This window comes from Mustelus asterias, chromosome 13, assembly GCF_964213995.1.
Source record: "Mustelus asterias chromosome 13, sMusAst1.hap1.1, whole genome shotgun sequence".
NCBI lineage: Eukaryota > Metazoa > Chordata > Chondrichthyes > Carcharhiniformes > Triakidae > Mustelus > Mustelus asterias.
The window spans coordinates 52,680,598-52,707,551 of NC_135813.1; the positions used below are offsets into that span (position 1 = coordinate 52,680,598).

The 26,954-nt window shown below is 43.4% G+C and overlaps 1 protein-coding gene across 1 annotated transcript in view; it reads left to right on the forward strand.

The window, feature by feature from the left end:
* Positions 1-26,954, forward strand: part of LOC144502618 (breakpoint cluster region protein) — a 632,965-nt gene that overhangs the window by 451,136 nt on the left and 154,875 nt on the right. The window contains exons 15-16 of the mRNA XM_078226759.1: positions 7,822-7,919; positions 17,307-17,438. Of these exons, the coding sequence (XP_078082885.1) occupies positions 7,822-7,919; positions 17,307-17,438 (230 nt within the window). The remainder of the gene's footprint in view (positions 1-7,821; positions 7,920-17,306; positions 17,439-26,954) is intronic.

Below are 26,954 nucleotides of genomic sequence, written 5' to 3' on the forward strand. Positions count from 1 at the left end.
GAGGTATATAAAATACTCAACAAAAGTAAATGTTAATCAAATGTTCCCCCTTCTCGAACAGTCTAGGACAAGAAGAGATGGTTGTAAGAGGGGGAGGTTCAAGACAGAGATAAGGAGGAGCTACTTCTCTCAGAGTGTTGTGAATCTATGGAACTCTCTACCCCAGAGTGCAGTGGATGCAGAATCAATCAATGGATTCAAGAAAGAGATAGATAAATATTTGATCAAAAGTGGGATAAAGGGCAGGAAAGGGGAGTTAGGATGAGATAGAGATGAGCCATGATCTCATAGAATGGCAGAGCAGGCCCGAAGGGCTGAATTGCCTACTCTAGCTCCGAATTCCTATGTTCCTAATTCGTTCCGGTAGTGTGGTGACCAGAACTGCATGCAATACTCCAAATGCGGCCTAACCAAGGTTTTATATAGCTGCAACACGATTTCCCAACTCTTGTACTCAGTGCCCCGGATGATGAAGGCAAGCATGCTATGTGCTTTCTTAATCACCTCGGCCACTTGTGTTGCCACTTTTAGAGAACTGTGGACCTGCATGTCCAGATCCCTCTGTATGATAATGTTTCTAAGGGTTCTGCCATTTACAGTATAATTCACACCTAAATTTGATCCTCCAAAATGCATCACCTTACATTTGTGTGGATTAAACTTCATCTGTTATTTTTGTGCCCAAGTCTCCAATCTATCTATATCCTGTTGTATCCGCTGACAGTCCCTGGCACTGTCAGCAACTCCACCAATCTTCGTGTCATCCGCAAACTTACGAATCAGATCCCCTACATTTTCCTCCAGATCATTTATATATGCTACAAACAACAGGGGTCCCCGCACTGATACCATATAACACCACGAACCTCAAACCTCCATTCTGAAAAACACCCTTCCATCACCACTCTCTGTCTTCTCTCACCAAAAGCCAGTTCTGTATCCATCTAGCTTGCGCACCCCGAATTCCATGTGATTTTAGTTATTGTACCAATTTGCCATGTGGGACCTTGTCAAATACCTTACTAAAATCCATATAAACTACATCCACAGCCCACATGGAGGCTTGTCAGAAGAGATTTTAACGAATCCTGCGTCTGATCCAGTGCAGTGCCCATGACAGATTTGTTGCATCTGTAAGCAAGGAAAGCAGCAAAGAGGCTCTTCAGCCTTTTGAGTGAAGAAATTTCTCCTCATCTGAGTCCTAAATAATACCCCTTTATCCTGAGATTTTACCCCCTTGTTCTAGGTTCCCTATACAGGGGAAATAAGATCTCAGTATCTATCATGACAATCCGCTTCAGAATAGAACATAGAACAGTACAGCACAGAACAGGTCCTTCGGCCCACGATGTTGTGGCGAGCTTCATCTGAAACCAAGATCAAGCTATCCCACTCCCTATCATCCTGGTCTGCTCCATGTGCCTATCCAATAACCGCTTAAATGTTACTAAAGTGTTTGACTCCACTATCACTGCAGGCAGTCCATTCCACACCCCAACCACTCTCTGAGTAAAGAACCGACCTCGGACATCCTTCCTATATCTCCCACCATGAACCCTATAGTTATGCCCCCTTGTAATAGCACCATCCACCCGAGGAAATAGTCTTTGAACGTTCACTCTATCTATCCCCTTCATCATTTTATAAACCTCTATTTGGAGAGGGATAGGGCCGTACGGCAGGGCAAGGTTTACAATTGGGGGAGAGGTAATTATGATGCGATTAGGCAAGAATTAGGGGACATAAGATGGGAACAGAAACTGTCAGGGAAACGCACTAATGAAAAGTGCAACTTTTTCAAGGAACAAATACTGGGTGTCCTTGATAGGTATGTCCCTGTCAGGCAGGGAGGAAATGGCCGAGTGAGGGAACCATGGTTCACGAAAGAGGTGGAATGTCTTGTGAAAAGGAAGAGGGAAGCTTATGTAGGGATGAGGAAACAAGGTTCAGATGGCTCGATTGAGGGTTACAAGTTAGCAAGGAATGAGCTGAAAAAGGGGCTTAGGAGAGCTAGGGGGGGACATGAGAAGTCCTTGGCGGGTCGGATCAAGGAAAACCCCAAGGCTTTTTATTCTTATGTGAGGAATAAAAGAATGACCAGGGTGAGGTTAGGGCTGGTCAAGGACAGTACTGGGAACCAGTGTATGGAGTCAGTAGAGATAGGCGAGGTGATGAATGAATACTTTTCTTCAGTGTTCACCAAGGAGAGGGGCCATGTTTTTGAGGAAGAGAAGGTGTTACAGGCTAATAGGCTGGAGGAAATAGATGTTCGGAGGGAGGATGCACTGGCAGTTTTGAATAAACTGAAGGTCGATAAGTCCCCTGGGCCTGATTAAATATATCCTAGGATTCCTTGGGAGGCAAGGGATGAGATTGCAGAGCTTTGATCTTTGGGTCCTCACTGTCCACGGGGATGGTGCCAGAGGACTGGAGAGTGGCGAATGTTGTTCCTCTGTTTAAGAAAGGGAATAGAAATGACCCTGGTAATTATAGACCGGTTAGTCTTACTTCGGTGGTTGGTAAATTGATGGAAAAGGTCCTCAGGGATGGGATTTACGACCATTTAGAAAGATGCGGATTAATCCGGGATAGTCAGCACGGATTTGTGAAGGGCAAGCCATGCCTCACAAATTTGATATAATGTTTTGAGGAGGTAACTATGTGTGTTGATGAAGGTAGGGCAGTTGATGTCATATATATGGATTTTAGTAAGGTGTTTGATAAGGTCCCCCATGGTCGGCTTATGATGAAAGTGAGGAGGTGTGGGATAGAGGGAAAGTTGGCCGATTGGATAGGTAACTGGCTATCTGATCGAAGACAGAGGGTGGTGGTGGATGGAAAATTTTTGGACTGGAGGCAGGTTGCTAGTGGAGTGCCACAGGGATCAGTGCTTGGTCCTCTGCTCTTTGTGATTTTTATTAATGACTTAGAGGAAGGGGCTGAAGGGTGGATCAGTAAATTTGCTGATGACACCAAGATTGGTGGAGTAGTGGATGAGGTGGAGGGCTGTTGTAGGCTGCAAAGAGACATAGATAGGATGCAAAGCTGGGCTGAAAAATGGCAAATGAAGTTTAACCCTGATAAATGTGAGCTGATTCATTTTGGTAGGACAAATTTAAATGTGGATTACAGGGTCAAAGGTAGGGTTCTGAAGACTGTGGAGGAACAGAGAGATCTTGGGGTCCATATCCACAGATCTCTAAAGGTTGCCACTCAAGTAGATAGAGCTGTGAAGAAGGCCTATAGTGTGTTAGCTTTTATTATGTGGAGATGCCGGCGTTGGACTTGGGTAAGCACAGTAAGAAGTCTCACAACACCAGGTTAAAGTCCAACAGGTTTATTTGGTAGCAAATACCATTAGCTTTCAGAGCACTGCTCCTTCGTCAGATGGAGTGGATATCTGCTCTCAAACAGTGCACAGACACAGAAATCAAGTTACAGAATACTAATTAGAATGCAAATCTCTACAGCCAGCCAGGTCTTAAAGGTACAGACAATGTGGGTGGAGGGAGCATTCAACACAGGTTAAAGAGATGTGTATTGTCTCCAGACAGAACAGCTCAAGTTTCCTGTTCTTGGTGTGCATGTAGATGGTGTAGTTCCTATGTCTCGTCTGCTTGGCAGAGTTTCGCAGCTGGTCTGCGTCCTGAGCGCAAGTTGAGAATATGGATTCGATCTTGGTTTCCAGGCTGCGGCGGTGTTGTGAGACTTCTTACTGTGCTTACCCAAGTCCAACGCCGGCATCTCCACATCATGACTACCATCGACACCGCAAACTGCCGGCTCCAAGTGGAGAGGATGTCCAAGAAGATCGCGCATATCGACACAGACATCAAGTTCCTACAAACATGCAAGAAAGCAGACAAGATACCGAAAGGACTACGGATCACGAACCCACTCAGGTCAACCTTTAACACAGACTACGCTGAGAGACTTTGCCGTCGCAACTCTCTCACCCTCCTCAAACACCTCATACACCAACTCTACAGCAAACGCCGCAGCCTAGAAACCAAGATCGAATCCATATTCTCAACTTGCGCTCAGGACGCAGACCAGCTGCGAAACTCTGCCAAGCAGACGAGACAAAGGAACTACACCATCTACATGCACACCAAGAACAGGAAACTTGAGCTGTTCTGTCTGGAGACAATACACATCTCTTTAACCTGTGTTGAATGCTCCCTCCACCCACATTGTCTGTACCTTTAAGACCTGGCTGGCTGTAGAGATTTGCATTCTAATTAGTATTCTGTAACTTGATTTCTGTGTCTGTGCACTGTTTGAGAGCAGATATCCACTCCATCTGACGAAGGAGCAGTGCTCCGAAAGCTTATGGTATTTGCTACCAAATAAACCTGTTGGACTTTAACCTGGTGTTGTGAGACTTCTTACTGAGCTTTTATTAACAGGGGGTTGGAGTTTAAGAGCTGTGGGGTTATGCTACAACTGTACAGGACCTTGGTGAGAACACATTTGGAATATTGTGTGCAGTTCTGGTCACCTCACTATAAGAAGGATGTGGAAGCGCTGGAAAGAGTGCAGGGGAGATTTACCAGGATGTTACCTCCTCAAAAAATTAAATCAAATTTGTGAGGCACGACTTGCCCTTCACGAATCCGTGCTGACTATCCCGGATTAATCTGCATCTTTCTAAATGGTCATAAATCCCATCCCTGAGGACCCTTTCCATCAATTTACCAGGTCTTATGAGGAAAGGTTGAGGGAGCTAGGGCTGTTCTCTCTGGAGCGGAGGAGGCTGAGGGGAGACTTAATAGAGGTTTATAAAATGATGAAGGGGATAGATAGAGTGAACGTTCAAAGACTATTTCCTCGGGTGGATGGAGCTATTACAAAGGGGCATAACTATAGGGTTCATGGTGGGAGATATAGGAAGGATATCAGAGGTAGGTTCTTTACGCAGAGAGTGGTTGGGGTGTGGAATGGACTGCCTGCAGTGATAGTGGAGTCAGACCCTTTAGGAACATTTAAGCGGTTATTGGATATGCACACGGAGCACACCAGGATGATAGGGAGTGGGATAGCTTGATCTTGGTTTCAGATAAAGCACGGCACAATATCGTGGGCCGAAGGGCCTGTTCTGTGCTGTACTGTTCTATATTAAGTCTCCCCTCAACCTCCTCCGCTCCAGAGAGAACAGCCCCAGCTCCCTCAACCTTTCCTCATAAGACCTACCCTCCAAACCAGGCAGCATCCTGGTAAGTCTCCTTTGCACTCTTTCCAGCGCTTCCACATCCTTTTTATAGTGAGGTGACCAGAACTGCACACAATATTCCAAATGTGGTCTCATCAAGGTCCTGTACAGTTGCAGCATAACCCCACGGCTCTTAAACTCCAACCCCCTGTTAATAAAAGCTAACACACTATGGGCCTTCTTCACAGCTCTATCCATTTGAGTGGCAACCTTCAGAGATCTGTGGATATGGACCCCAAGATCTCTCTGTTCTTCCACAGTCTTCAGAGCCCTACCTTTGACCCTGTAATCCACATTTAAATTTGTCCTACCAAAATGAATCAGCTCACATTTATCAGGGTTAAACTCCATCTGCCATTTTTCAGCCCAGCTTTGCATCCTATCTACGTCTCTTTGCAGTCTACAACAGCCCTCCACCTCATCCACTACTCCACCAATGGTGTCATCAGCAAATTTACTGATCCACCCTTCAGCCCCCTCCTCTAAGTCATTAATAAAAAATCACAAATAGCAGAGGACCAAGCACTGATCCCTGTGGCACTCCCCTAGCAACCTTCCTCCAGTCCAAAAATGCTAGGGAAAGAGCATTGCATGGTCCCGTTAAAAAGGAGGGGCTTTTTCTGTGCTTAGAAAGTTTTTTTAAAAAAATGCAAGTACAGATAGAGAGCCCAAAATGAATCAAATCGAATCAAATCTTTGTTTTGAATCGTGTAAGAAATTGGACCAGTCTTGCCAAAACGATGGCTGGTACCCATTTTTGATTTGATTTGATTTTATCTATTATTGTCGCATGCACTGACACACAATGAAAAGTATTGTTTCCTGCGCGCCACGCAGACAAAACACACCGTTCATAGAGAAGGAAACGAGACAGTGCAGAATGTAGTGTTACAGTCATAGCTAGGGTGTAGAGAAAGATCAACTTAATGCAAGGTAGGTCCTTTCAAAAGTCTGACAGCAGCAGGGAAGAAGCTGTTTTTGAGTCGGTTGGTATGTAACCTCAGACTATTGTACCTTTTTCCCAACGGAAGAAGGTGGAAGAGAGAATGTTCGGGGTGCGTGGGGTCCTTAATTATGCTGGCTGCTTTGCTGAGGCAGCGGGAAGTGTAGACAGAGTCAATGGGTGGGAGGCTGGTTTGCGTGATGAATTGGGCTACATTCATAACCTTTTGTAGTTTCTTGCAGTCTTGGGCAGAGCAGGAGCCATACCAAGCTGTGACACAACCTGGAAGAATGCTTTCATGGTGCATCTTGAATATTTCAATTCGATCATTTTACGTTCTTCTAAATTCCTGAGAATATGGGCCCAATTTATTCAGCCTCTACCCATAGGACTACCCGGGGATCAATCTAATGAATCTTTGATCTACCATCTCCAAAGTAAGTTTATCCCTCATTGAATATGAAGACCAAAACTGGACACAGTTTTCCTGGTGTGGCCTCACCAAAGCATTGAACAATTACAGAAAGACTTCTTTATTCTTGTACTCCAAACCCCTGGAAATAAAGACTAACGTGCCATTTGTTTTCTTAATGTTTGCTGTACCTTGCCTTCCTAATTGCTCGTTACGAGCCTGCGACCTTTATTCTCAACCTGGCTGGCTTCATTTGGGGCAAGACATAAACTTGCCCTCATGATGTTTTGTGGAGTAAGGCCAGCTTCTTCATGACTCATGATTCACAGCACCTAGGGGAATCGTGAACCATAATCTAGCTGCGGGAATAAATTTAAAAGGTCTTCCCAAGCCAATCCATTCCCCTCCCACCCACCCCAATCACCCCTCTTACCCTCCATGCCAATACCTAGCACTTCAATGACCATTCATTCAGTATATACTTGTTTAGAACTCTATAGTAACTGTGGCAAAACAGCCATTCATAGCCTTTTTAAAATACTGCTGTTACCACAACATGTATGTGTCAATCAAGCAGAGCTTTAAAGTATCAATCACAGAAGCTACAAGCATTTGACACTTCTCTGTCGTGTGTAAATAAACATTGAGTTATTGACAAAATAGATCTTAAGACAAAATTCTGTCAGTCAAGAAATAACTCCTTTGTGTGCAGTTGTTCAACAAACTAATGGCAGTTTGGACTCTCAGCCAGGGTTGGAAGGATGATAGAGATAAAATATGAAGCAAAACTTTTACCTTTTAAGAGTTGTTCAATGAATATAAATAGTCATGTACATTCCTCTCTTGCAATGGCCTGAGAACACTGCACCACATGGTGGAGAGAGAAATTGAATTAGTTAACTGTAGCTACTAATATGTTATGGACAGCCATTATCTCTGGAGTTTGTGCACTTGCTGCAGGGAATTGAAAGGAAATTCCTGAAGTTCTCCTGAAATTGGTGACAGGCTTTTATTTTCCCCAAGGAGTTAACTGTTTAACGACGAGAGAGGATGGCGTATGAGATTGTACTGTGTAATAGGTATATGAGATTTGTTGGGCATGACTTGCTTTGCTCTCTTTTCAAATGTTTGTTTTCAAATCGTTTCTGCAGCTTATTACACCAATTATTTTAAAATTTTAACATACAACACTTCTTATCCAGCTGTCTCACTTAATTATTATCTATACATTTGTTTCTCCTGTTTTTTGAACAGATTTGTACTGTACATTAGAAGTAGATTCATTCGGCTACTTTGTTAACAAGGCAAAAACGAGAGTCTACAGGGATACAACGGAACCAAACTGGAACGAGGTGGGTTTTCATTTTTAAAGTTTTAAAGTTTATTAGTGTCACAAGGAGGCTCACATTAACACTGTAATGAAGTTACTGTGAAAATCCCCTAGTCGCCACACTCCGGCTCCTGTTCGGGTACACTGAGGTAGAATTTAGCATGGCCAATGGACCTAACCAGCACGTCTTTCGGACTGTCGGAGGAAACCAGAGCACCTGGAGGAAACCCCAGCAGACACGGGGAGAACGTGCAGACTCCGCACAGACAGTGACCCAAACCAGGAATCAAACCCAGGTCTCTGGTGCTGTGAGGCAGCTGTGCCACCATGCCGCCCCATGTTCATGCTGCGCATCTTGCACCCATGTTCATATTAACTGACTATTCCATCTGACTGCAGTGGCATGTATACAGTTTTATTCTATTTTCCAGGCCGGAGATAGGCTGGTAAACTGTTCCCCAATACTGTTACTTTGTGACTGTCTTTCCAATGGAGCCACAGAGGTTTACAGCATAGAAACAGGCCCTTCGGCCCAACTTGTCCATGCCACATTTTTTTTTAAACCCCTAAACTAATCCCAATTGCCTGCATTTGGCCCATATCCCTCTTACCCATGTAACTGTCTAAACGCTTTTTAAAAGACAAAATTGTACCCGCCTCGACTACTACCTCTGGCAGCTTGTTCCAGACACTCAGCACCCTCTATGTGAACAAATTGCCCCTCTGGACACTTTTGTATCTCTCCCCTCTCACCTTAAACCTATGCCTGCTAGTTGTAGACTCCCCTATCTTTGGGAAAAGATATTGACTATCTAGCTGATCTGTGCCCCTCATTATTTTATAGACCTCTATAAGATCACCCGTCAGCCTTCTACACTCCAAAGAAAAAAGTCCCAGTCTATCCAGCCTCTCCTTATAACTCAAACCATCAAGTCCCGGTAGCATCCTGGTAAATCTTTTCTGCACTCTCTCTAGTTTAATAATATCCTTTCTATACTAGGGTGACCAGAACTGTACACAGTATTCCAAGTGTGGCCTTACCAATGTCTTGTTCAACTTCAACAAGACGTCCCAACTCCTGTAATCAATGTTCTGACCAATGAAGCCAAGCATGCTGAATGCCTTCTTCACCACTCTGTCCACCTATGACTCCACTTTCAAGGAGCTATGAACATGTACCCCTAGATCTGTTTGTTCTGTAACTCTCCCCAACGCCCTAACATTAACTGAGTAAGTCTTGCCCTGGCTCAATCTACCAAAATGCATCACCTCGCATTTATCTAAATTAAACTCCATCTGCCATTCATTAGCCCACTGGCCCAATTGATCAAGATCCCGTTGCAATCCGAGATAACTTTCTTCATTGTCCATTATGCCACCACTCTTGGTGTCATCTGCAAACGTACTAACCATGCCTCCTATATTCTCATCCAAATCATTAATATAAATGACAAATAACAGTGGACCCAGCACTGATCCCTGAGGCACACCGCTGGTCACAGGCTTCCAGTTTGAAAAACAACTCTCTACAACCACCCTCTGTCTTCCAGCCAATTTTGTATCCATTTAGCTACCTCACCCTGGATCCCATGAGATTTAACCTTGTGCAACAACCTACCATGCGGTACCTTGTCAAAGGCCTTGCTAAAGTCCATGTAGACAACATCAACTGCACTGCCCTCATCTACCTTCTTCGTTACCCCTTCAAAAAATTCAATCAAATTTGTGAGACATGATTTTCCACTCACAAAGCCATGCTGACTGTCCCTAATCAGTCCTTTCATCTCTAAATGCCTGTCGATCCTGTCTCTCAAAATAACTTCCAACAACTTACCCATCACAGATGTGAGGCTCACCGTTTCAGGCTTTTCCCTGCAGCCCTTTTTAAACAAAGGCACAACATTTGCCACCCTCCAATCTTCAGGCACCTCACCCGTGACTATCAATGATTCAAATATCTCTGCTAGGGGACCCGCAATTTCCTCCCTAGCCTCTTACAATGTCCTGGGATACATTTCATCAGGTCCTGGGGGATTTATCTACCTTTATGCGCTTTAAGACTTCCAGCACCTCTTTCTCTGTAATATGTACACTTCTCAAGACATCACTATTTATTTCCCCAAGTTCCCTAACATCCATGCTTTTCTCAACAGTAACTACTGATGAGAAATATTCATTTAGGATCTCACCCATCTCTTGTAGATCCGCACATAGATGACCTTATTGATCCTTAAGATGCCCTACTCTCTCCCTTGTTACTCTTTTGCCCTTTATGTATTTGTAGAAGCTCTTTGGATTCTCCTTTGCCTTATCTGCCAAAACAATCTCGTGTCCCCTTTTTTGCCCTCCTGATTTCTCTCTTAACTCTAGTCCTACCTACACCCCCTATACTCTTCAAGGAATTCACTTGATCCCAGCTGCCTATGCATGTCATGTGCCTCCTTCTTCTTCTTGACCAGGGCCACAATATCCCGAGTCATCCTGGGTTCCCTACTTCTACCAGCCTTGCCCTTCACTCTAAGAGGAATGTGCTTACCCTGCACCCTGGTTAACACACTTTTGAAAGCCTCCCACTTACCAGACATCCCTTTGCCTTCCCAAATTAACTCCCCCAATTAACTTTTGAAAGTTCCTGCCTGATACCATCAAAATTGGCCTTGCCCCAATTTAGAATTTTAACTTTTGGGCCAGACCTATTATTCTCCATAGCTATCTTAAAACTAATAGAATTATGGTTACCGGTTCCAAAGTGATCCCTCACTAACACTTCTGTCACCTGCCCTTCCTTATTTCCCAAGAGGAGGTCAAGTTTTGCCCCCTCAGTAGTCAGGCCATCCACATACTGAATGAGAAATTCCTCCTGAATACACTCAACAAATTTCTCTCCAACCAACCCTCCAATACTATGGCTGTCCCAGTCAATGTTGGGAAAGTTAAAATCTACTACTATTACCACTCTATTTTTCTCGGAGCTATCTGTAATCTCCTTACATATTTGCTCCTCAATTTCCCGTTGACTATCTGGGGGCCTATAGTACAACCCTATCAAAGATCTTGGTTTCAGATAAAGCTCTGCACAACATCGTGGGCCGAAGGGCCTGTTCTGTGCTGTACTGTTCTATGTTCTAAAGTGATTTCCCCCTCCTTATTTCTCAGTTCTACCCATATAGACTCAGTGGCCGAACCCTCGGATATATCCTCTCTCAATACTGCCGTGATGTTTTCCCTAATCAAAAGTGCAACTCCCCCTCCTCTCTTACCTCCTGTTCTATCTTTCCTACAGCAAAAATTCAACTCTGGTGGGACTCAATCCCACAACTTTTGGAGGCTGACATTATTTAGAAGCTCAACGCGCTATCCACTGCGCCACAGAGATGCACACTCTTGCGTCAATACTTGATTGTGAGACAAGACCATTTGAGTTTCTCTTGCCTCACTGTGAGGAAACATCGCGTTCCCTAGACAATTGACCCACCATTTGCTGAACTAATTCTGTCTGTTAAGACTGAGAGATTCAGTGCATTGGTAGATCTGATCATTCAGAACGTCAGTCAGAAGTCTCACAACACCAGGTTAAAGTCCAACAGGTTTATTTGGTAGCACAAGCCAATTCAGAAGGTCCCAATGGACAGCTTAGAAAATGTACTGTGTGGTATAGTGCCAGCTTTGAACGCTGTCTGTTTTGTGTTGGCACATGTGTCATTGACTTTCTGCAGTTATTTTCTGTGCATCTTGGCCACATAGAGTTAAGAAATTTGCTATAACAAACAAATTAAAATCAGCATAGGTTAAACATTACTTAATAGACAACTAACATACCAAACTACAGAGAAGATATTTCCTCATTAACCAATTGACACAACCAAAACTACTTTTGTGTCACATTTACAAGTCATGCCACCTTCTTAGCAGATATGTAGCCTTATAGATTAAGCTGAAAACACCTCATGGCCTTTGTTAAGGCGCGGGCCAGAAACTCCAAGGTGTTTTGTGAAGTTAGCCTAGACCCTAAGTTTTACGTTTGATTTTGGCATTTGGGTGAGCATAAGGTGTTTCACTCCAGGTATGATTCAAGTGACCCACGAGGAAACTTTTATCAAACAAAGTTTATTTAAGAATACAGATAGAATATAACAAAAAAGGATTAGCAGAACTTTGACCAATTACAAGATGTAAACATGACACAGCATAATTCTTAACAGCTATCTGTTGTTTCAATTTAAAGTAATATTCCATAGACATACACCTTTCTTCAGAATTAGTTAGCACAACAAACAAGTATGCTCAAGTGATACTAGATTTCCAGTTTTTTAACACCTATTGACAGAAATCCAAACAGCAGTTTTCAGAGAAGGATATATCCCCAAGACAGCAAAACTGAGAAGTAAACCTTGTCTCCAGCAGCTTCTAGTTTTCAGACTTCAGAGATAGAAAAGGATACCTCTCCCTCTACAGATTCCAAAATAGCAACACTCAGACAGCAGAATCTCCAATTCCAGAGAGGGGAAAAAAGAGACACTGTTCTCTCTCAACTTCAAGCAGCATCTGAGCAGCAACTAAGCTGGAATTCTCTGTGAAAGCCTAGCCGTCCCCAGTCATATGACCTAACCTATCAATCATCCCAATCAAGCTCTACTCTGCAATCTCAGGGGAACACTAAAACAACAGAACACTGCACTAGTTCAGATTGAAACAAATATTGTATCAATTATACTGCTTCAGTAACAATAGAGGATACTGGTTGTAGACAAACAGCTCTGATAAAATGCCAGGGACTGCAAGAAACAGCCTCTGGTAACTCCTTGGTCCTTATATCACCACAAATCTCAACTCCTTACATAGAGAATCCATTCCCACCAGCATGTTGTTTGGTGGCTAACAATCTTTTTCCTCTGCTTGGCACAACAGTGTCTGTTTTAAGTTCTCCCTCCAGGTCTCTGAATCTGAGAGTTTGTGTCCAGAAGACCAGTTGTCCCATTTTAAGGTCAATGTGTGAAAACTTGCACATTTCTTAAAGGCACAGTATTGTCACACCTTTCATCAGGATCCCTTCTTCCTGCTACATCAGGGCAAGTCTTGCAGTTTCCTCTGTGTAATGTCCTAACTATATTATGGCCTCAGCCATATAGCAAGGCATCATTTATTTTCAAATCTCGCCCTTCTCTGATCAGGAAATAAAAATCCTCTTTTAAAACCACACAGAGTGCTTTTATTTGGTCCTCCTTCATTGGCACTTTAATCCTGATGTAGTTTTTCCCCAGCTTTCTAATATTTGAAATGTGGGGGCCCTCAATTTTTTTCTTCTACTTAGGGTCGTTCTTCAATTTTCTCGATGAAACAACATCCCGATTTATTGCCAATTTTCTTTTTGTAATGTCCTAACTATATTAGGGATTGTGGGTTTTAAACAAAAAAAGGCTGTAGTTTGCACACACAGATTCAAACTAACAAAGGTTTATCGAAAGAAATGTTCTCTGCACAGAGTACAAACTGAAACTAAAATCTGGCACCTCTAAAACACCCTGATGACATTACCATCAAATCATGTGATCACAGCTCTTAAAGCAATCATGCAACTATTTGAATATATAACACTGAAAAGTCCCTTTACTCAATTTTCTGATTATTCTCAAACTGACTTCAAGGAGCAAGGTACTGTCTGGTAACTCCTTGGTCCTGAAATCACCACAGGACTGGGCGGAGAAGTGGCAGATGGACTTCAACCCAGATCAGTGTGTGGTGGTTCATTTTGGCAGGTCGAATAGGATGAAAGAATATAATATTAAGGGTAAGACGCTTGGCAGTGTGGAAGATCAGAAGGATCTTGGGGTCCGGGTTCATAGGACGCTCAAAGCAGCGTCGCAGATGGAGACTGTGGTTAAGAAGGCGTATGGCATACTGGCCTTCATCAATAGAGGAATTGAGTTTAGAAATCGGGAGATAATGCTGCAGCTGTATAGGACCCTGGTCAGACCCCACCTGGAGTACTGTGCCCAGTTCTGGTCGCCTCATTACAGAAAGAATGTGGAAGCCATTGAAAGGGTGCAGAGGAGATTTACAAGGATGTTGCCTGGATTAGGTGGCATGCCTTATGAGGATAGGTTGAGAGAGCTAGGTCTTTTCTCCTTGGAGAGGCGAAGGATGAGAGGTGACCTGATAGAGGTGTATAAGATGTTGAGGGGTATTGATAGAGTGGATTCTCAGAGGCTTTTACCCAGGGCTGAAATGGTTGCCACAAGAGGTCACAGGTTTAGGGTGCTGGGGAGTAGGTACAGAGGAGATGTTAGGGGTAAGTTTTTCACTCAGAGGGTGGTGGGTGCGTGGAATCGGCTGCTGGTAGTGGTGGTGGAGGCGGATTCGATAGGGTCTTTTAAGAGACTTTTGGATAAGTTCATGGAAACAGAAAAACTACAGCACAAAACAGGCCCTTCGGCCCCACAAGTTGTGCCGAACATATCCCTACCTTTTAGGCCTACCTATAACCCTCCATCCTATTAAGTCCCATGTACTCATCCAGGAGTCTCTTAAAAGATTCTATTGAGTTTGCCTCCACCACCACTGACGGCAGCCGATTCCACTCGCCCACCACCCTCTGTGTGAAAATCTTCCCCCTAAGTTCATGGAAGTTAGTAAGATAGAGGGTTATAGGTAAGCCTAGTAGGTCGGGACATGTTCGGCGCAACTTGTGGGCCAAAGGGCCCGTTTGTGCTCTAGCTTTTCTATGTTCTATGTTCTAAGTCTCAACTCCTCAAACAGAGAATCCATTCCCACTAGCATGCTGCTTGGTGGCTAACAGTCTTTCTCCCCTGCTTGACACAACAGTGTCTGCTTTTACTCTCCCTCTCTGGGTCTCTGAATCTGAGAATTTGGGTCCAGGACGACCAGGTGTGAAAACTGATTTTCTATACGTCTTGGCCTGGGCCTCTTTCCCGCAAGACATCGATATCACATCGGCCTGCTCCAGGCAGAGTTCAACATGATTTTGCCATCCTCTATTCCAGAACATTCTGCTTTACATCAAACTAAGAGAGACAATTTAAAACATAACCAAGTCTTATATTCCATGAAATCCTACAGTGCAGAAGGAAGCCATTCGGCCCATTGAGTCTGCACTGACTATCCGAAAGAGCATCTTACCCAATCCCCCCATCTCCCATACATTATCCCGGTAACCTCGCACATTTACCATGGCTATATCACCTAACCTACACACCCCTGGACATTAAGGGGCAACTTAGCATGACCAATCCACCAAACCTGCATTAATAATCAATGGTTAAAAGATGAGTTTGTCTGCACCTCCTGCTTGAAAGATGTGGATGTGAACAAAACTGAATCAGATGTGATACATCCCTCCATCAAGTATCTTCCCATCTGACTATTTAAGCTCCCATATAAGAAATGGTGCTTGAGCAGGTAACAACCAGCACGCTTGCAACTATATCTCAAAAAGGTGTCCGTGCCATCTGTAGAGGAGGGTAAGGGAGAAAAAGGGGAGAACACAAATACTGGCTCCTGGCCAGTTTGCACCATGTGATCTGGCAGTCAACATTATAAACCAGGACAGCAGTAGGGAAGCTCAAGAAGTAAGAAAAGATAAATACAGGACAAAAAAATTAGCCAAAAATAAAAGAGGACAAAAAGCTCCACAGGCTGGTCAATACATAATGGACCAGTCAGCACATAAAACAGAAAAGACATTTTGGGTGCAGAGTTAAGGGTTTTGACATAAAACTTTTTTTCTTTTGGCACTAATGAGTTTGTGTTGTATTTTGAATATTTACTAATATTGTGGTTGAGATTCTCCTTTTAATTGTTTTATGTTCTGGTTTAATTAACTTAAACAGTCATGTTACAGACAGGGATTGGGTAAGAACTGAAACCCTTGAACCCTTTACTGTTCCTAATCAGTCTGGTTTTGGAAAGGAAGACTTGTATGTTTCTTAGCTCCCAAAATGTTTGGTTAATTTAAAAAGCAGCAGGATGGTTTCATGGGGTTAAATAAGGAGAACTATTTATTCATGCATTCACCTTGTAAGTCTAAACACTATGTCACTCAGCACTCACATGAACACATACACACAAATACACTGGTGCACACACCCACATGCACACAAACACACACGCACACACACACACAGTCACGAGAAATCAGTTACAGAAAATAGTATACTTTTAATATTGTGGCTTCAAGAGTGGACCAGAGGTTGGGAATCCTGCAACAAGTAACTCAACCTCTGACTCCCCAAAGCCTGTCCACAATCTGCAAGGCACAAGTCAGGAGTGTGATGGAATACTCTCCACTTGCTTGAGTGCAGACCTGTAATATTCAAGATGCTCAACATTATCCAGGACAAATCATCCCATTTGCACCCCATCCACCACCAGCAGTCAGTCCTTCCACCACTAATGCACAGTGGCAGCATTGTGTACCATTTACAAGATGCACTGCAGGAACTCGTCAAGCTTCCTTCAACACCTTCCAAACCCACAACCTCTACCACCTGAACGACAAGGGCAGTGGAAACATGGGAGCACCACTACCTGCAAGTTCCCCTCCAAGCCACACAGCATTCCAACTTGGAACTATATTGCCGTTCCTTCACTGTTGCTGGGTCAAAATCCTGGAACTCTCTTCCTAACAGCACTGAGTGTACCTACGCCACTTGAACTGTAGCGGCTCAAGAAGGCCAATTAATTTGGGCAATAAATGCTATGGCGACATGCCATTATACGAAACAAACGGTGTTGAACTGTTACTGGGGTAGAGTTTGACAGTCACCTTCCCATACCTTGGCCAAGTGGCTATTATTCATTTGTTAGTCTTGACATGGAATGCCATAGCTATTTGATCACAGGAGTTGAGCCTAATCATATTACTCACCATTCAACACACAGGTGAAAAGTGGATAGTATAAACATTGATCCGGAAGTCCCATAGAGACAAATTGTGGCTTACCTGCCATTACCCCAATTGTGCAGAAACAAAGTAACAACCTTGGGATATTCTTGTTCTTCATGACTCAGTTGATCACTGAATCAACCCATTGGATTATTATGGGGCCTTCTACATTTTGTGTAGAAGAGTAATAGATTTCCAATTGGTTACAAAGAATGAAGGTTTCAAAGGCATCTCCTTGGTTATATTGTTGTCACTTGGAGCTGAGACTAGCACCTCATTTTTTTACCAAGAGTCGTCTCTGTTAATAATGTCACCAATGGTCTAGCAACAAGGCGACCCAGTTCAGCACATGATGACATGAAAATTGATATTGCCACATAAATACCAAATAAAATTTGTGGTGAGCATATTGTGTTATTTCGAACAGGGAACTGGTAGGAGCTATTTACTCACCTTCACCTTCCAAACTTTACTTCTGCTTAAACCATTATCATTTTCTTTTTGCAGGAATTTGAGATAGAACTGGAAGGATCTCAGACTCTAAGAATTTTGTGTTATGAAAAATGTTACAATAAAACAAAACTCACCAAAGAAGATCCTGAAATTACTGATAAAATCATGGGGAAAGGACAGATTCAGGTAAGTCCAGCATTCAGTCCTAAAGGCTATCATAAATATGTGATTCTTTGAAAAAATCAGTAGGTCGACTGGAAATCTAGGGCTTAATTTTATGGGGCACCAGGAGCCTAATCTGAGGGAAGGAGGAAGTTTCACCTGAGAGAGCTATCAGCCAGTCAGGTTGGCCGGCAGCTCTGTAGTCCCACCAGCGGCAGCAGGAGCACTGACACCACGCTAAAGAGCCACTGTAAGTTAAGGGTCAAGGTTTTTGAGATGGGAGTGGTGGGTACCAGAGGCTAGGGGAGAGAGTTAAATGGTGGCAATGGTCTTTGGAAGTTGCCTCCAATGGGCCCAGGGAGCCTACAAAACCGCTGCTGGGTTTCCTTCCCACATGGCGGCGGTGGGATGAAGCCCTTAATTGACTTGCAATTGACCACTTAAGGGCTTCAATAAGCTCAAGGACAGCTTGCTGCCTGACACACCTCCTCCCCCCATAAAATTTCAGACAGGTCGGGCAGGCAGAATTTTACATGTCCCTGATCCTACAAGGAGCTTAAATGTCCATAGTTAGGTTGCAAAATATTACTTTACAGTTTCTAATTTTTATCATTACAAATTATTTCCAACTGTATTTTTGCAACCAGTAAGTTTTTAAAGAAAACATGTTAGCTTTAATTTGCATATTTATGTTTTTGGTTTTTGATGTGGAAACGTAACAGCTGCTTTGTGTTTTTGGTGAAACGTGAGTCACTTGTGGTTAACAGCATTGAATCCTGTGACCAAGAAATCAGCATGGTTTTGAAAGTTAGAATTAGTAAGGGCATATGAGAAGTCATGTTTGATACTTGAGCTTTCTCGAACCTTAGAACTATGTTTTACTGCATTGTGACAATTCATATTATTATTTAAGTACAGATATTGCTTTACTTACATGAGAAGGAAAGTTCATTTTATACTGACATACAGAAATAAAAGATTATTTTCTAAATGTCAGTTATCTGTCTCTAATTGTGACAGCCTTTCATGATATACCATTAGACCGTCGTGAGACAGGTTAGTTTTACCCTACTGATGATTACAAAGTGTTGTTGCAATAGTACCAATAGGGTTTCACTGAAACTCTGAGGCTGCAAGCTCAAATTGCAAGAGGAAAGATCTTGAGATTGAGTCACCATCAGTTTGAGATTTATTGGTACAAGTTTTACATGGCAGAAAATTCATGATATTGTATTGGAGGAATTAGCTAGATGTTCATATTTTCAAAATTAAATATATTTCCTTTATAATATTGGAAAAATGTCAGAGTCACAGAGGAATAATTACCGAGGTAAACACTCGAGAACTGCAATCCTGATGGAAGCTGCGTGTATGTGTCTGCCACATTGGCTGTGAATGAAAACCTACTAACACTTGCTATCTAGATTCACACATTGGCCATTTGGGAAATTTACAGGAAGCTATGCCCCGAAAATTGAGCAAGAAAGTCATCAACAAAAATTTCTTTATTTTATGAGGCAGAAATTTCTGCAATTTTCTCCTTTTAGTTTTGTAACTTTAACCGATTACATTTGTGTATTCTTACGAATAAGGCCATTTCTAATCACTTCCAATCACTCAGCACCTACAACACCTTCCACTCTCCAAACCTACCTCCTTCTTTGTCTACCTCTTTGGAAAACTATGCCCCGATTCATTAACACTAACGTTACAGTCTTGAGTTTGTGGAATATCTGGTTTGAATGTTGTTAACCACTATTCCGGATGAGACCTAGCCAGGTGGCTGTAACAGATTCCCTGCCATTATTTTAAAGAAGAACAGGAGAGTAATCCCTGGTGTCCTTTCCAATATTTATCCCTCAATCAATGTCACACAAAGAAACAAATTTTCTGCTCATTATCAAATTGCTGTTTGTGCGAGTTGCTAAGCACAAATTAGTTGTTGCGTTTCCTACATTATAACACTTGATTTAAAAGTATTTTGTTGGCTGTGAAGGGCTTTGAGATGTTGGCTGGTGATGAAAAGCACTATATAAATGCAAATCTTTCTGCTTTTTTTTGAATCCGTACAGTGCAGAAGGAGGCTATTCGACCCATCAAGCCTAAACCGACAACAGTGCCACTCATGACCTATCCCCTTAACCCCACATATTTACCTTGCTAGTCCCCCTGATGCTAAGGGCCAATTTAGCATAGCCAATCAACCTAACCCGCACATCTTGGGTGTTGGAAACTGATTGGAGAGTGGGGGATAATAGATCAGTAATTCAGGTATCTGCCACAACAAATGGGCTTTCTGTAGCCTTAATGCATTGGTATGCTGTTGTACGATTTGGTGATAAGAACATCAAGGAATGGCTTGCAGAGTTGTTCTGTCTCCATTGTAAAATTAATATTCAAATGTTGATTTTTAAGATGGTGTAGAAAGCTATTAAGTTCTCCCTTATCGTGTTATCATATGACAAAAGTGTTGTCAGTATATCAAAGCCAGGATTTAGGTTGAAGGCTAAACTGATTGACATACTGCTTGTTCAGACTTTTCCATGAAGATGTTAGCAACAATTGGTGACAATGGAGACCCCGTACCAGCACCATTCGTGAGTTTGAAATAGGAATGTCACTACTGGAATGATGTTGAGTTTAGGCACTTGAGTAGAAGATCATAGTTTTATAGATTCATAGTTTCCTACAACATCGTAACGATTCAGTCATTCCTACGGATAATGGGCAGAATACACTGTCCAATATGTTAAGGTCTATCTGTTCTTCTAAAGACAACAACTGCTTTTTTCAAAGCAAATTTTACATGGTGCAACTGTAACATTGTCTTCTTCAATGTTGCATTCTGACCATGAAAACCTTCAAATAGCTTTTGATTACAATCTGATCTGGATGTGATTGGGGAATGGACTGGCAGGTGGGATAAAATATCACATGTTTATACAATGCAGGATAGGGAATTACCATCTTTGGAGTGTGAAGAAACCGAGTGGATATTCAGGTCAAGTATGCTTTGTCTGAAACCATTTAGGATTTCAGATAATTTTAGTTTTTAAACATTGCATATAAATTTACATTGCAATAGCCTAAACCTAGGTTGCCAAAGTCTAAAGAAAGTAAAGTGGCTAGAAAGGTAAGATGTATCACTGAAGCATAAATGACATGTTCACCACAAAAGTTGCAAGGTAAACCGTGCAGACAAATAACTGGACTTCCGACACTAAAGGTCAATGAACTTCAAAAAAAGTACAGTTATTGGATGTTTGGTGTCCAGATAAAGTATACTCGACTTGTAGTACATGAGTTTCTGTAATGTACACTAGTCTACTTGTGTCTTGAGGTTACAGTGAAAGCAATTGGAGCATTAGGATGTATATGTCGAAGAGTCCTAGATCAAACAAAAAACACTATAGTGTCCTTTAGATTTGAAAACTGCATGTCACTCCAAAGTTTCAAAAAGGTGACAGAAGAACTTTTTAAAGAAGTGACTAAAGCAAGGGACAGGGAAATCTATGCATGTTATTTATATTGACTTCTTGAAGGCATTTGATAAAGTCCCCTATAAGAGACTGTTAGCTCATATTGAAGCTCATCGTAGTGAAGGGAAATTATTAACCCGGTTCAGATATTAACTAAACAATACAAGACAAGAGTTGCAATAATGAAGTACTCTAATTTTTGTTTTTATTCATTTGTGGGATGTGGTCGTCGCTGACTGGCCAACATTTATTGCCCATCCCTAGTTGTCCTTCAAAAGGTGGTGGTGAGCTGCCTTCTTGAACTGCTGCAGTCCTTGTGATGTGGGTACACCCACAGTGCTGTTAGGAGGGAATTCCAGGATTTTCACCCAGTGACAGTGAAGGAACAGTAATATAGTTCCAAATCAGGATGGTGAGTGACTTGGAGGGGAACCTCCAGGTGGTAGTGTTCCCATGTGTCTGATGCTCTTGTCCTTCTAGGTGGTAATGGTCGTGGGTTTGGAAGGTGCTACCGAAGGAACCTTGATGAGTTCCTTGGCAGGATGTGACTACTGATGTCCTGCAAGGATCTGTGGTTCTCAAATGTTCATTGTATTTATTAATGAGTTAAATAATGGGATAGAAAACCTTGGGTGAAATTTTGCGCTCCCACCAACAGGAAATTTGTTTCCAATTTTGTTCTCTGGGCTTGAATGGTGGGTTCAAGGTGGATAGTAACAATATTTGCATTCATTTGCATCTTATGGATGCTCATTAAAAGGCCAACTTGCTGAAATGATATTCTCCCTCCAAATTAAGTACCCCACCAAGTACCCCGAGGACAATTAGAACAGTAAGTTTCATGACCAAAAATAAGTGGTGCACACTTGTCGAGCTTCATTTAATCCACGATTTGAACATCAGTAGATGTTGCTTTTTCCGACCTTTAAGAACGTTACAGCAGGATACCAGATACCTTTATCACAAGCTATGCCAAGTCTGAGCACAGGTAGCAAGACTGGTGAGCAAAGTGGGGGTCAGATGCGGGACTGGGTGGGAGGGGAGTGTGGAACAGGCACGGGGAATGAGCAGACAGTGGAATGACAAGGGAGAAGGTTGCGGGGCAGACACGAGAGGGAAGGGGGGGCGACGGAGGCAGGATGGGGGGGGAACATGAGTGGGGAGACAGAGACAGGACCAGGGAGGGAGGGAGGATTACTGGATTTGAGGGGGTGAGACAGAGGTAGGACTAAGGGGTGGTCAAAGAACCTTCTGGAGCAGTGCAAGGCTGTCCTGGGTAAGAGTTATAAGACTATCCAAGGAACAGCCCAAGACCATCCTAGAGCTGAGGCCACGCTGTCAGGAGCATGTTGAAGAGACAGTCCTGAGGTGGTACGGATCATGTTAGAGGGCTTTCCATGGCAGAAATATCTTGGGCCTGGTGTTGGGTGGGAGTAGGCCTCTGTGGGCAGTGACGGCTGCGCACAGCTGTGCTTAGTGGTCGGTCACCTAAGGAATTTGAACCTGAGGATTTGAGCCATGATAATGTCAGGCAGAGAACACTCACATTCGGAGGAGCAACCTGGATTGTGTAAGTCAGTAGCTGAAACGTCATGTTAGGATACTGGATGGTCTCAAGAAGGTGAGTGCTGAAATGTAAGGGTGCATGTGGCCTTGAGGAGGCAAGGAGTCAGTTGACAAAGGACATGGGGACAAGAACATTGAAGGGTTCAGTTGGCAGAATAGGAATATCCACATGGAGAGGGATGTGGTCAAGGGTAACGGGGGGCTGATTAATAACAGGAAGAAGGGAAATTAGGAGGCAGTGAATTTGAAGGAAGCTGGGAGCAACATGGTGGTAGTGGGAGGTTGGAAGTTGGCCTGATGGCAAAAAAGTCAGTAGGGTCATTTTCAATCTCATCTAAGAATGGTGCAGTTTGAAAAGCAAGCTGGAAAGGGAGTGGTCTGTGGGTGCATGGGAAGACTTCAACACACCAGTTCTTGGCCGATTGAAGGGGCAGCCTATAAACATAAGAACTAGGAGCAGGAGTAGGCCATTTAGCCCCTCGAGCCTGCTCCACCATTCAGTAAGATCATGGCTGATCTTTTCGTAGACTCAGCTCCACTTATCCACCCGATCACCGTAACTCTTAATTTCTTTACTGTTCAAACATTTATCGATCCTTGCCTTAAAAACATTCAATGAGGTAGCCTCAACTGCTTCACTGGGCAGGGAATTCCACAGATTCACAACCCTTTGGGTGAAGAAATTTCTCCTCAACTGAGTCCTAAATCTGCTCCCCCTTATTTTGAGGCCATGACCCCTAGTTCTAGTTTCACCCGCCAGTGGAAACAACCTCCCTGCTTCTATCTTATCTATTCCCTTCATAATCTTATATGTTTCTATAAGATCTCCCCTCATTCTTCTGAATTCCAAGGAGTATAGCCCCAACTTACTCAGTCTCTCCTCATAAGCCAACCCTCTCAACTCCGGAATCAATCTAGTGAATCTCCTCTGCACCCCCTCCAGTGCCAGTATATCCTTTCTCAAGTAAGGAGACCAAAACTGTACACAGTACTCCAGGTGTGGCCTCACCAGCACCTTATACAGCTGCAACACAACCTCACTATTTTTAAACTCCATCCCTCGAGCAATGAAGGACAAAATTCCATTTGGCTTCTTAATTACCCGTTGCATCTGCAAACCAATTTTGTTTGTGATTCATGCACAAGGACACCCAGATCCCTCTGCACAGCAGCATGCTGCAATTTTTAAATAAAAATCATTTAAATAATAGTCCATTTTGCTGTTATTCCTACCAAAATGGGTGACCTCACGTTTACCAACATTGTACTCCATCCGCCAGACCCTTGCCCACTCACTTAGACTATCTATGTCCCTCTGCACACTTTGCTCTGCCACTCATCTTAGTGTCATCTGCGAATTTTGACACACTACACTTGGTCCCCAACTTCAAATCATCTATGTAAATCGCAAACAATTGCAGTCCCAACACTGATCCCTAAGGCACACCACCAGTCACTGATCGCCAACCAGAAAAACACCCATTTCCCCATACTCTGTGCTTTCTGTTAGTTGACCAATCCTCTATCCATCTAATACATTACCCGTAACACCATGCACCTTTATCTTATGCAGCAGCAAGGTGTGATACCTTGTCAAATGCCTTCTGGAAATCCAGATACACCTCATCCATAGGTTCCCCATTGTCCACCACGCACGTAATGTCCTCAAAGAGTTCCACCAATTTAGCCAAACAGGACCTGCCTTTCATGAACCCATGCTGCTTCTTCCCAATGGGACAATTTATATCCAGATGTCTCACTATTTCTTCCTTGATAATAGATTCAAGCATTTTCCCTACTACAGAAGCTAGGCTAACCGACTTAAAGTTACCCGCCTTTTGTCTACCTCCTTTTTTAAACAGTGGCGTCACATTTGCTGTTTTCCAATCTGCTGGAACCACCCCAGAGTCCAGCGAATTTTGGTAAATTACCACGAGTGCATTTGCTATTTCCCCGCCATCTGTTTTAGTACCCTGGGATGCATTCGATCAGGACCAGGAGACTTGTCTACCTTTAGCCCCATTAGCTTGTCCAACGCTACCTCTTTAGTGATAATGTTAGTTTCTAGGTCCTCATCTGCCATAGCCGCCTTGTCATCAATTTCTGGCATGTTATTTGTGTCTTCCACTGTGAAGACCAACACAAAGCATCCTGCTCAGACCATTGATAACATGGTTCAGCTGAGTACTAGATTTGAGGGTCTAATGCACAATGAATGAGCTTTGCTCCTTTGCTGATAGTGCACGTTCAGTTGACAATCCATTAAATGTAGGTGCTGTGGTGCATATGGTCTTAATTGGGATGTGAGAATGGATGTAGGGTCAAACAATGGCCCCGTCTGCATGGACCTACAAGCCTCCATTTTTCCATGGCATTCAAGGCATCATGTTTACAGCCATGACATGAATGCAAGGATTGGTATCAGCAGTTATTGTCAAGGCCACAGGAAGACAAGCAACGGAAGCCTGACTGTGAATCCAAGCGAGGACTCCGGTCTTTTGACCCTAATGATGACCCTCATGTGAATGTGCTGCCACATCAGAGAGGAAAGCTCAGCCATCTGTTGTCCTCCAGGATGATCTCATCCTGCACACAGTGGCCTTGGTATGCCACGTATAGACTGAGGGCAAGCCAAGGGCTAAAAACTGCGCTTCTGACTTGTATACGGAGGGAGATCATTCAACCAGAGGTACCATTGATTGTTCAATCGTATCCATTCACAAATACAAGCAGGAGTGGAGAATGCAGGCTGCAGTCAACATTGCCTTATTGATAGCTTTGATTAGAATGAAGAAAATAAGGGCCCATTGCTGATTTGCACAGTTCAGGGAAGTCCATCGCCCTGAGGAACAAGAACCAGTGGAGACCCAGAAAGATCCAGATTCTGATAAGGAGGGCCCAAATCCACAAGGAAGTTTGGCATGATGAAGGGGTTATAGAAGAGCGCAAAACAGTGCAGCAGCCATCTTATCTTGCCGAGGGATGTGGTAGCTCATATCTGCCACATTTCCATGAGGACCTCACATTGCATGGATCAGTTGCTTTGAAGGTTATTGCCTCACTGAACCTTTTTGCAAGCAGCTCCTTCTCGAGCTGCTTTGGGGACCTTTGTGGAATCTCTCAATCGGTAACACACAAATGTATAAGGGAGCTGACCGTTCTGTAAAGCCTCACCATTATGTGGGAAGCCAGGCTGCCAGACCTGTGGGATTTGCCATGATCTTAGACTTCCAGCAAGTGCAGGGTGCCATCGACTACACAGATGTGGCCTTCAAAACCCTGTGAAATTCATTAATAGGAAAAGATTTCACTCTCTGAATGTTCAGCTAATTTGTGATCACAGAGAGCAGATCCAGTTGTTAGTGCTAGGTACACAACTTGTACATTTTGAGTCCCTCCCAAGTAGGACGGCACTGTGGGTAGCTCACAGTGCCAGGGACCCGGGTTCAATTCTGGCCTCGGGTTACTGTCTGTATGGAGTTTGCACATTCTCCCCGTGTCTGCATGAGTTTCCTTTGGGTGCTGTGTTTTCCTCCCACTCTCCAAAGATGTGTGAGTTAGGTGGATTGGCCATGCTAAATTGCCCTCAGTGTAAGGGGGACTAACTAGGATAAATACATGGGATCATAGGGTTAGGGTTTGGGTGGATTGTGGTTGGTGCAGACTCGATGGGCCTAATGGCCTCCTTCTGCACATGATTCTATGATCCTCTGATTGGCTCGTCAGTGATAAGGGGTACACCAGAAGATATGGCTAATGAAGCTCATTCAGTGGCCACAGAGTGCATCTGTGGAGCGATAAAGTGCTTCACGTTCTGCCACAAGATCCTTAATGGAGCAGACTATTGGTCTCTTGGACCAATCAGGCAGGGCTCTCCAATACTCACCGCAGAGACTATACTGCATAATGTTGTTTGCTATGCCCTGCACAACCTAGTGTTTCAAAAGGGGACATGGAGGAGACGGATGCCTCCTGAGATGAGGAGAACTTGGAAAGGAATGAATCTGAAGAGAGTGACAATTTAGGCAAGCCACATGAGGATGCAGTTCACGGGCACAACTTTGTGGACATGCCCGTGACAACGTCATAGCTACAAGATTTCAAGTGGAAGAAGGTGAGACAAATTTTTACGATCAAGGTTCTCTTCAGGCTTCGATACAGGGGATACAACAAACCCCTCATTGTCAGCATCAACATATCGGGAAAGGTCATCAATCCCAAAACGATCACAGAATCAGCATAAGTTACCTAATAATGGAGTCATCCTTGAAAACTGCAGTAACCTTGGGAACTTGTGCTTGCTGTGAAATGTGATCAACACTCCACAAGCAGCTACACGTAACACAATCCTTTCAACCATGGGTGTTAACAAGTGGGCACGGCATCCTTCAAGCAGCTGAATTCTCATTGCATACATGGATGCACCTGAGCCAGTATGACAGCAGCTTAGAAAGAAGGTGCTAACAGCAAAACAACATTTGTCACTGGTTAGCGC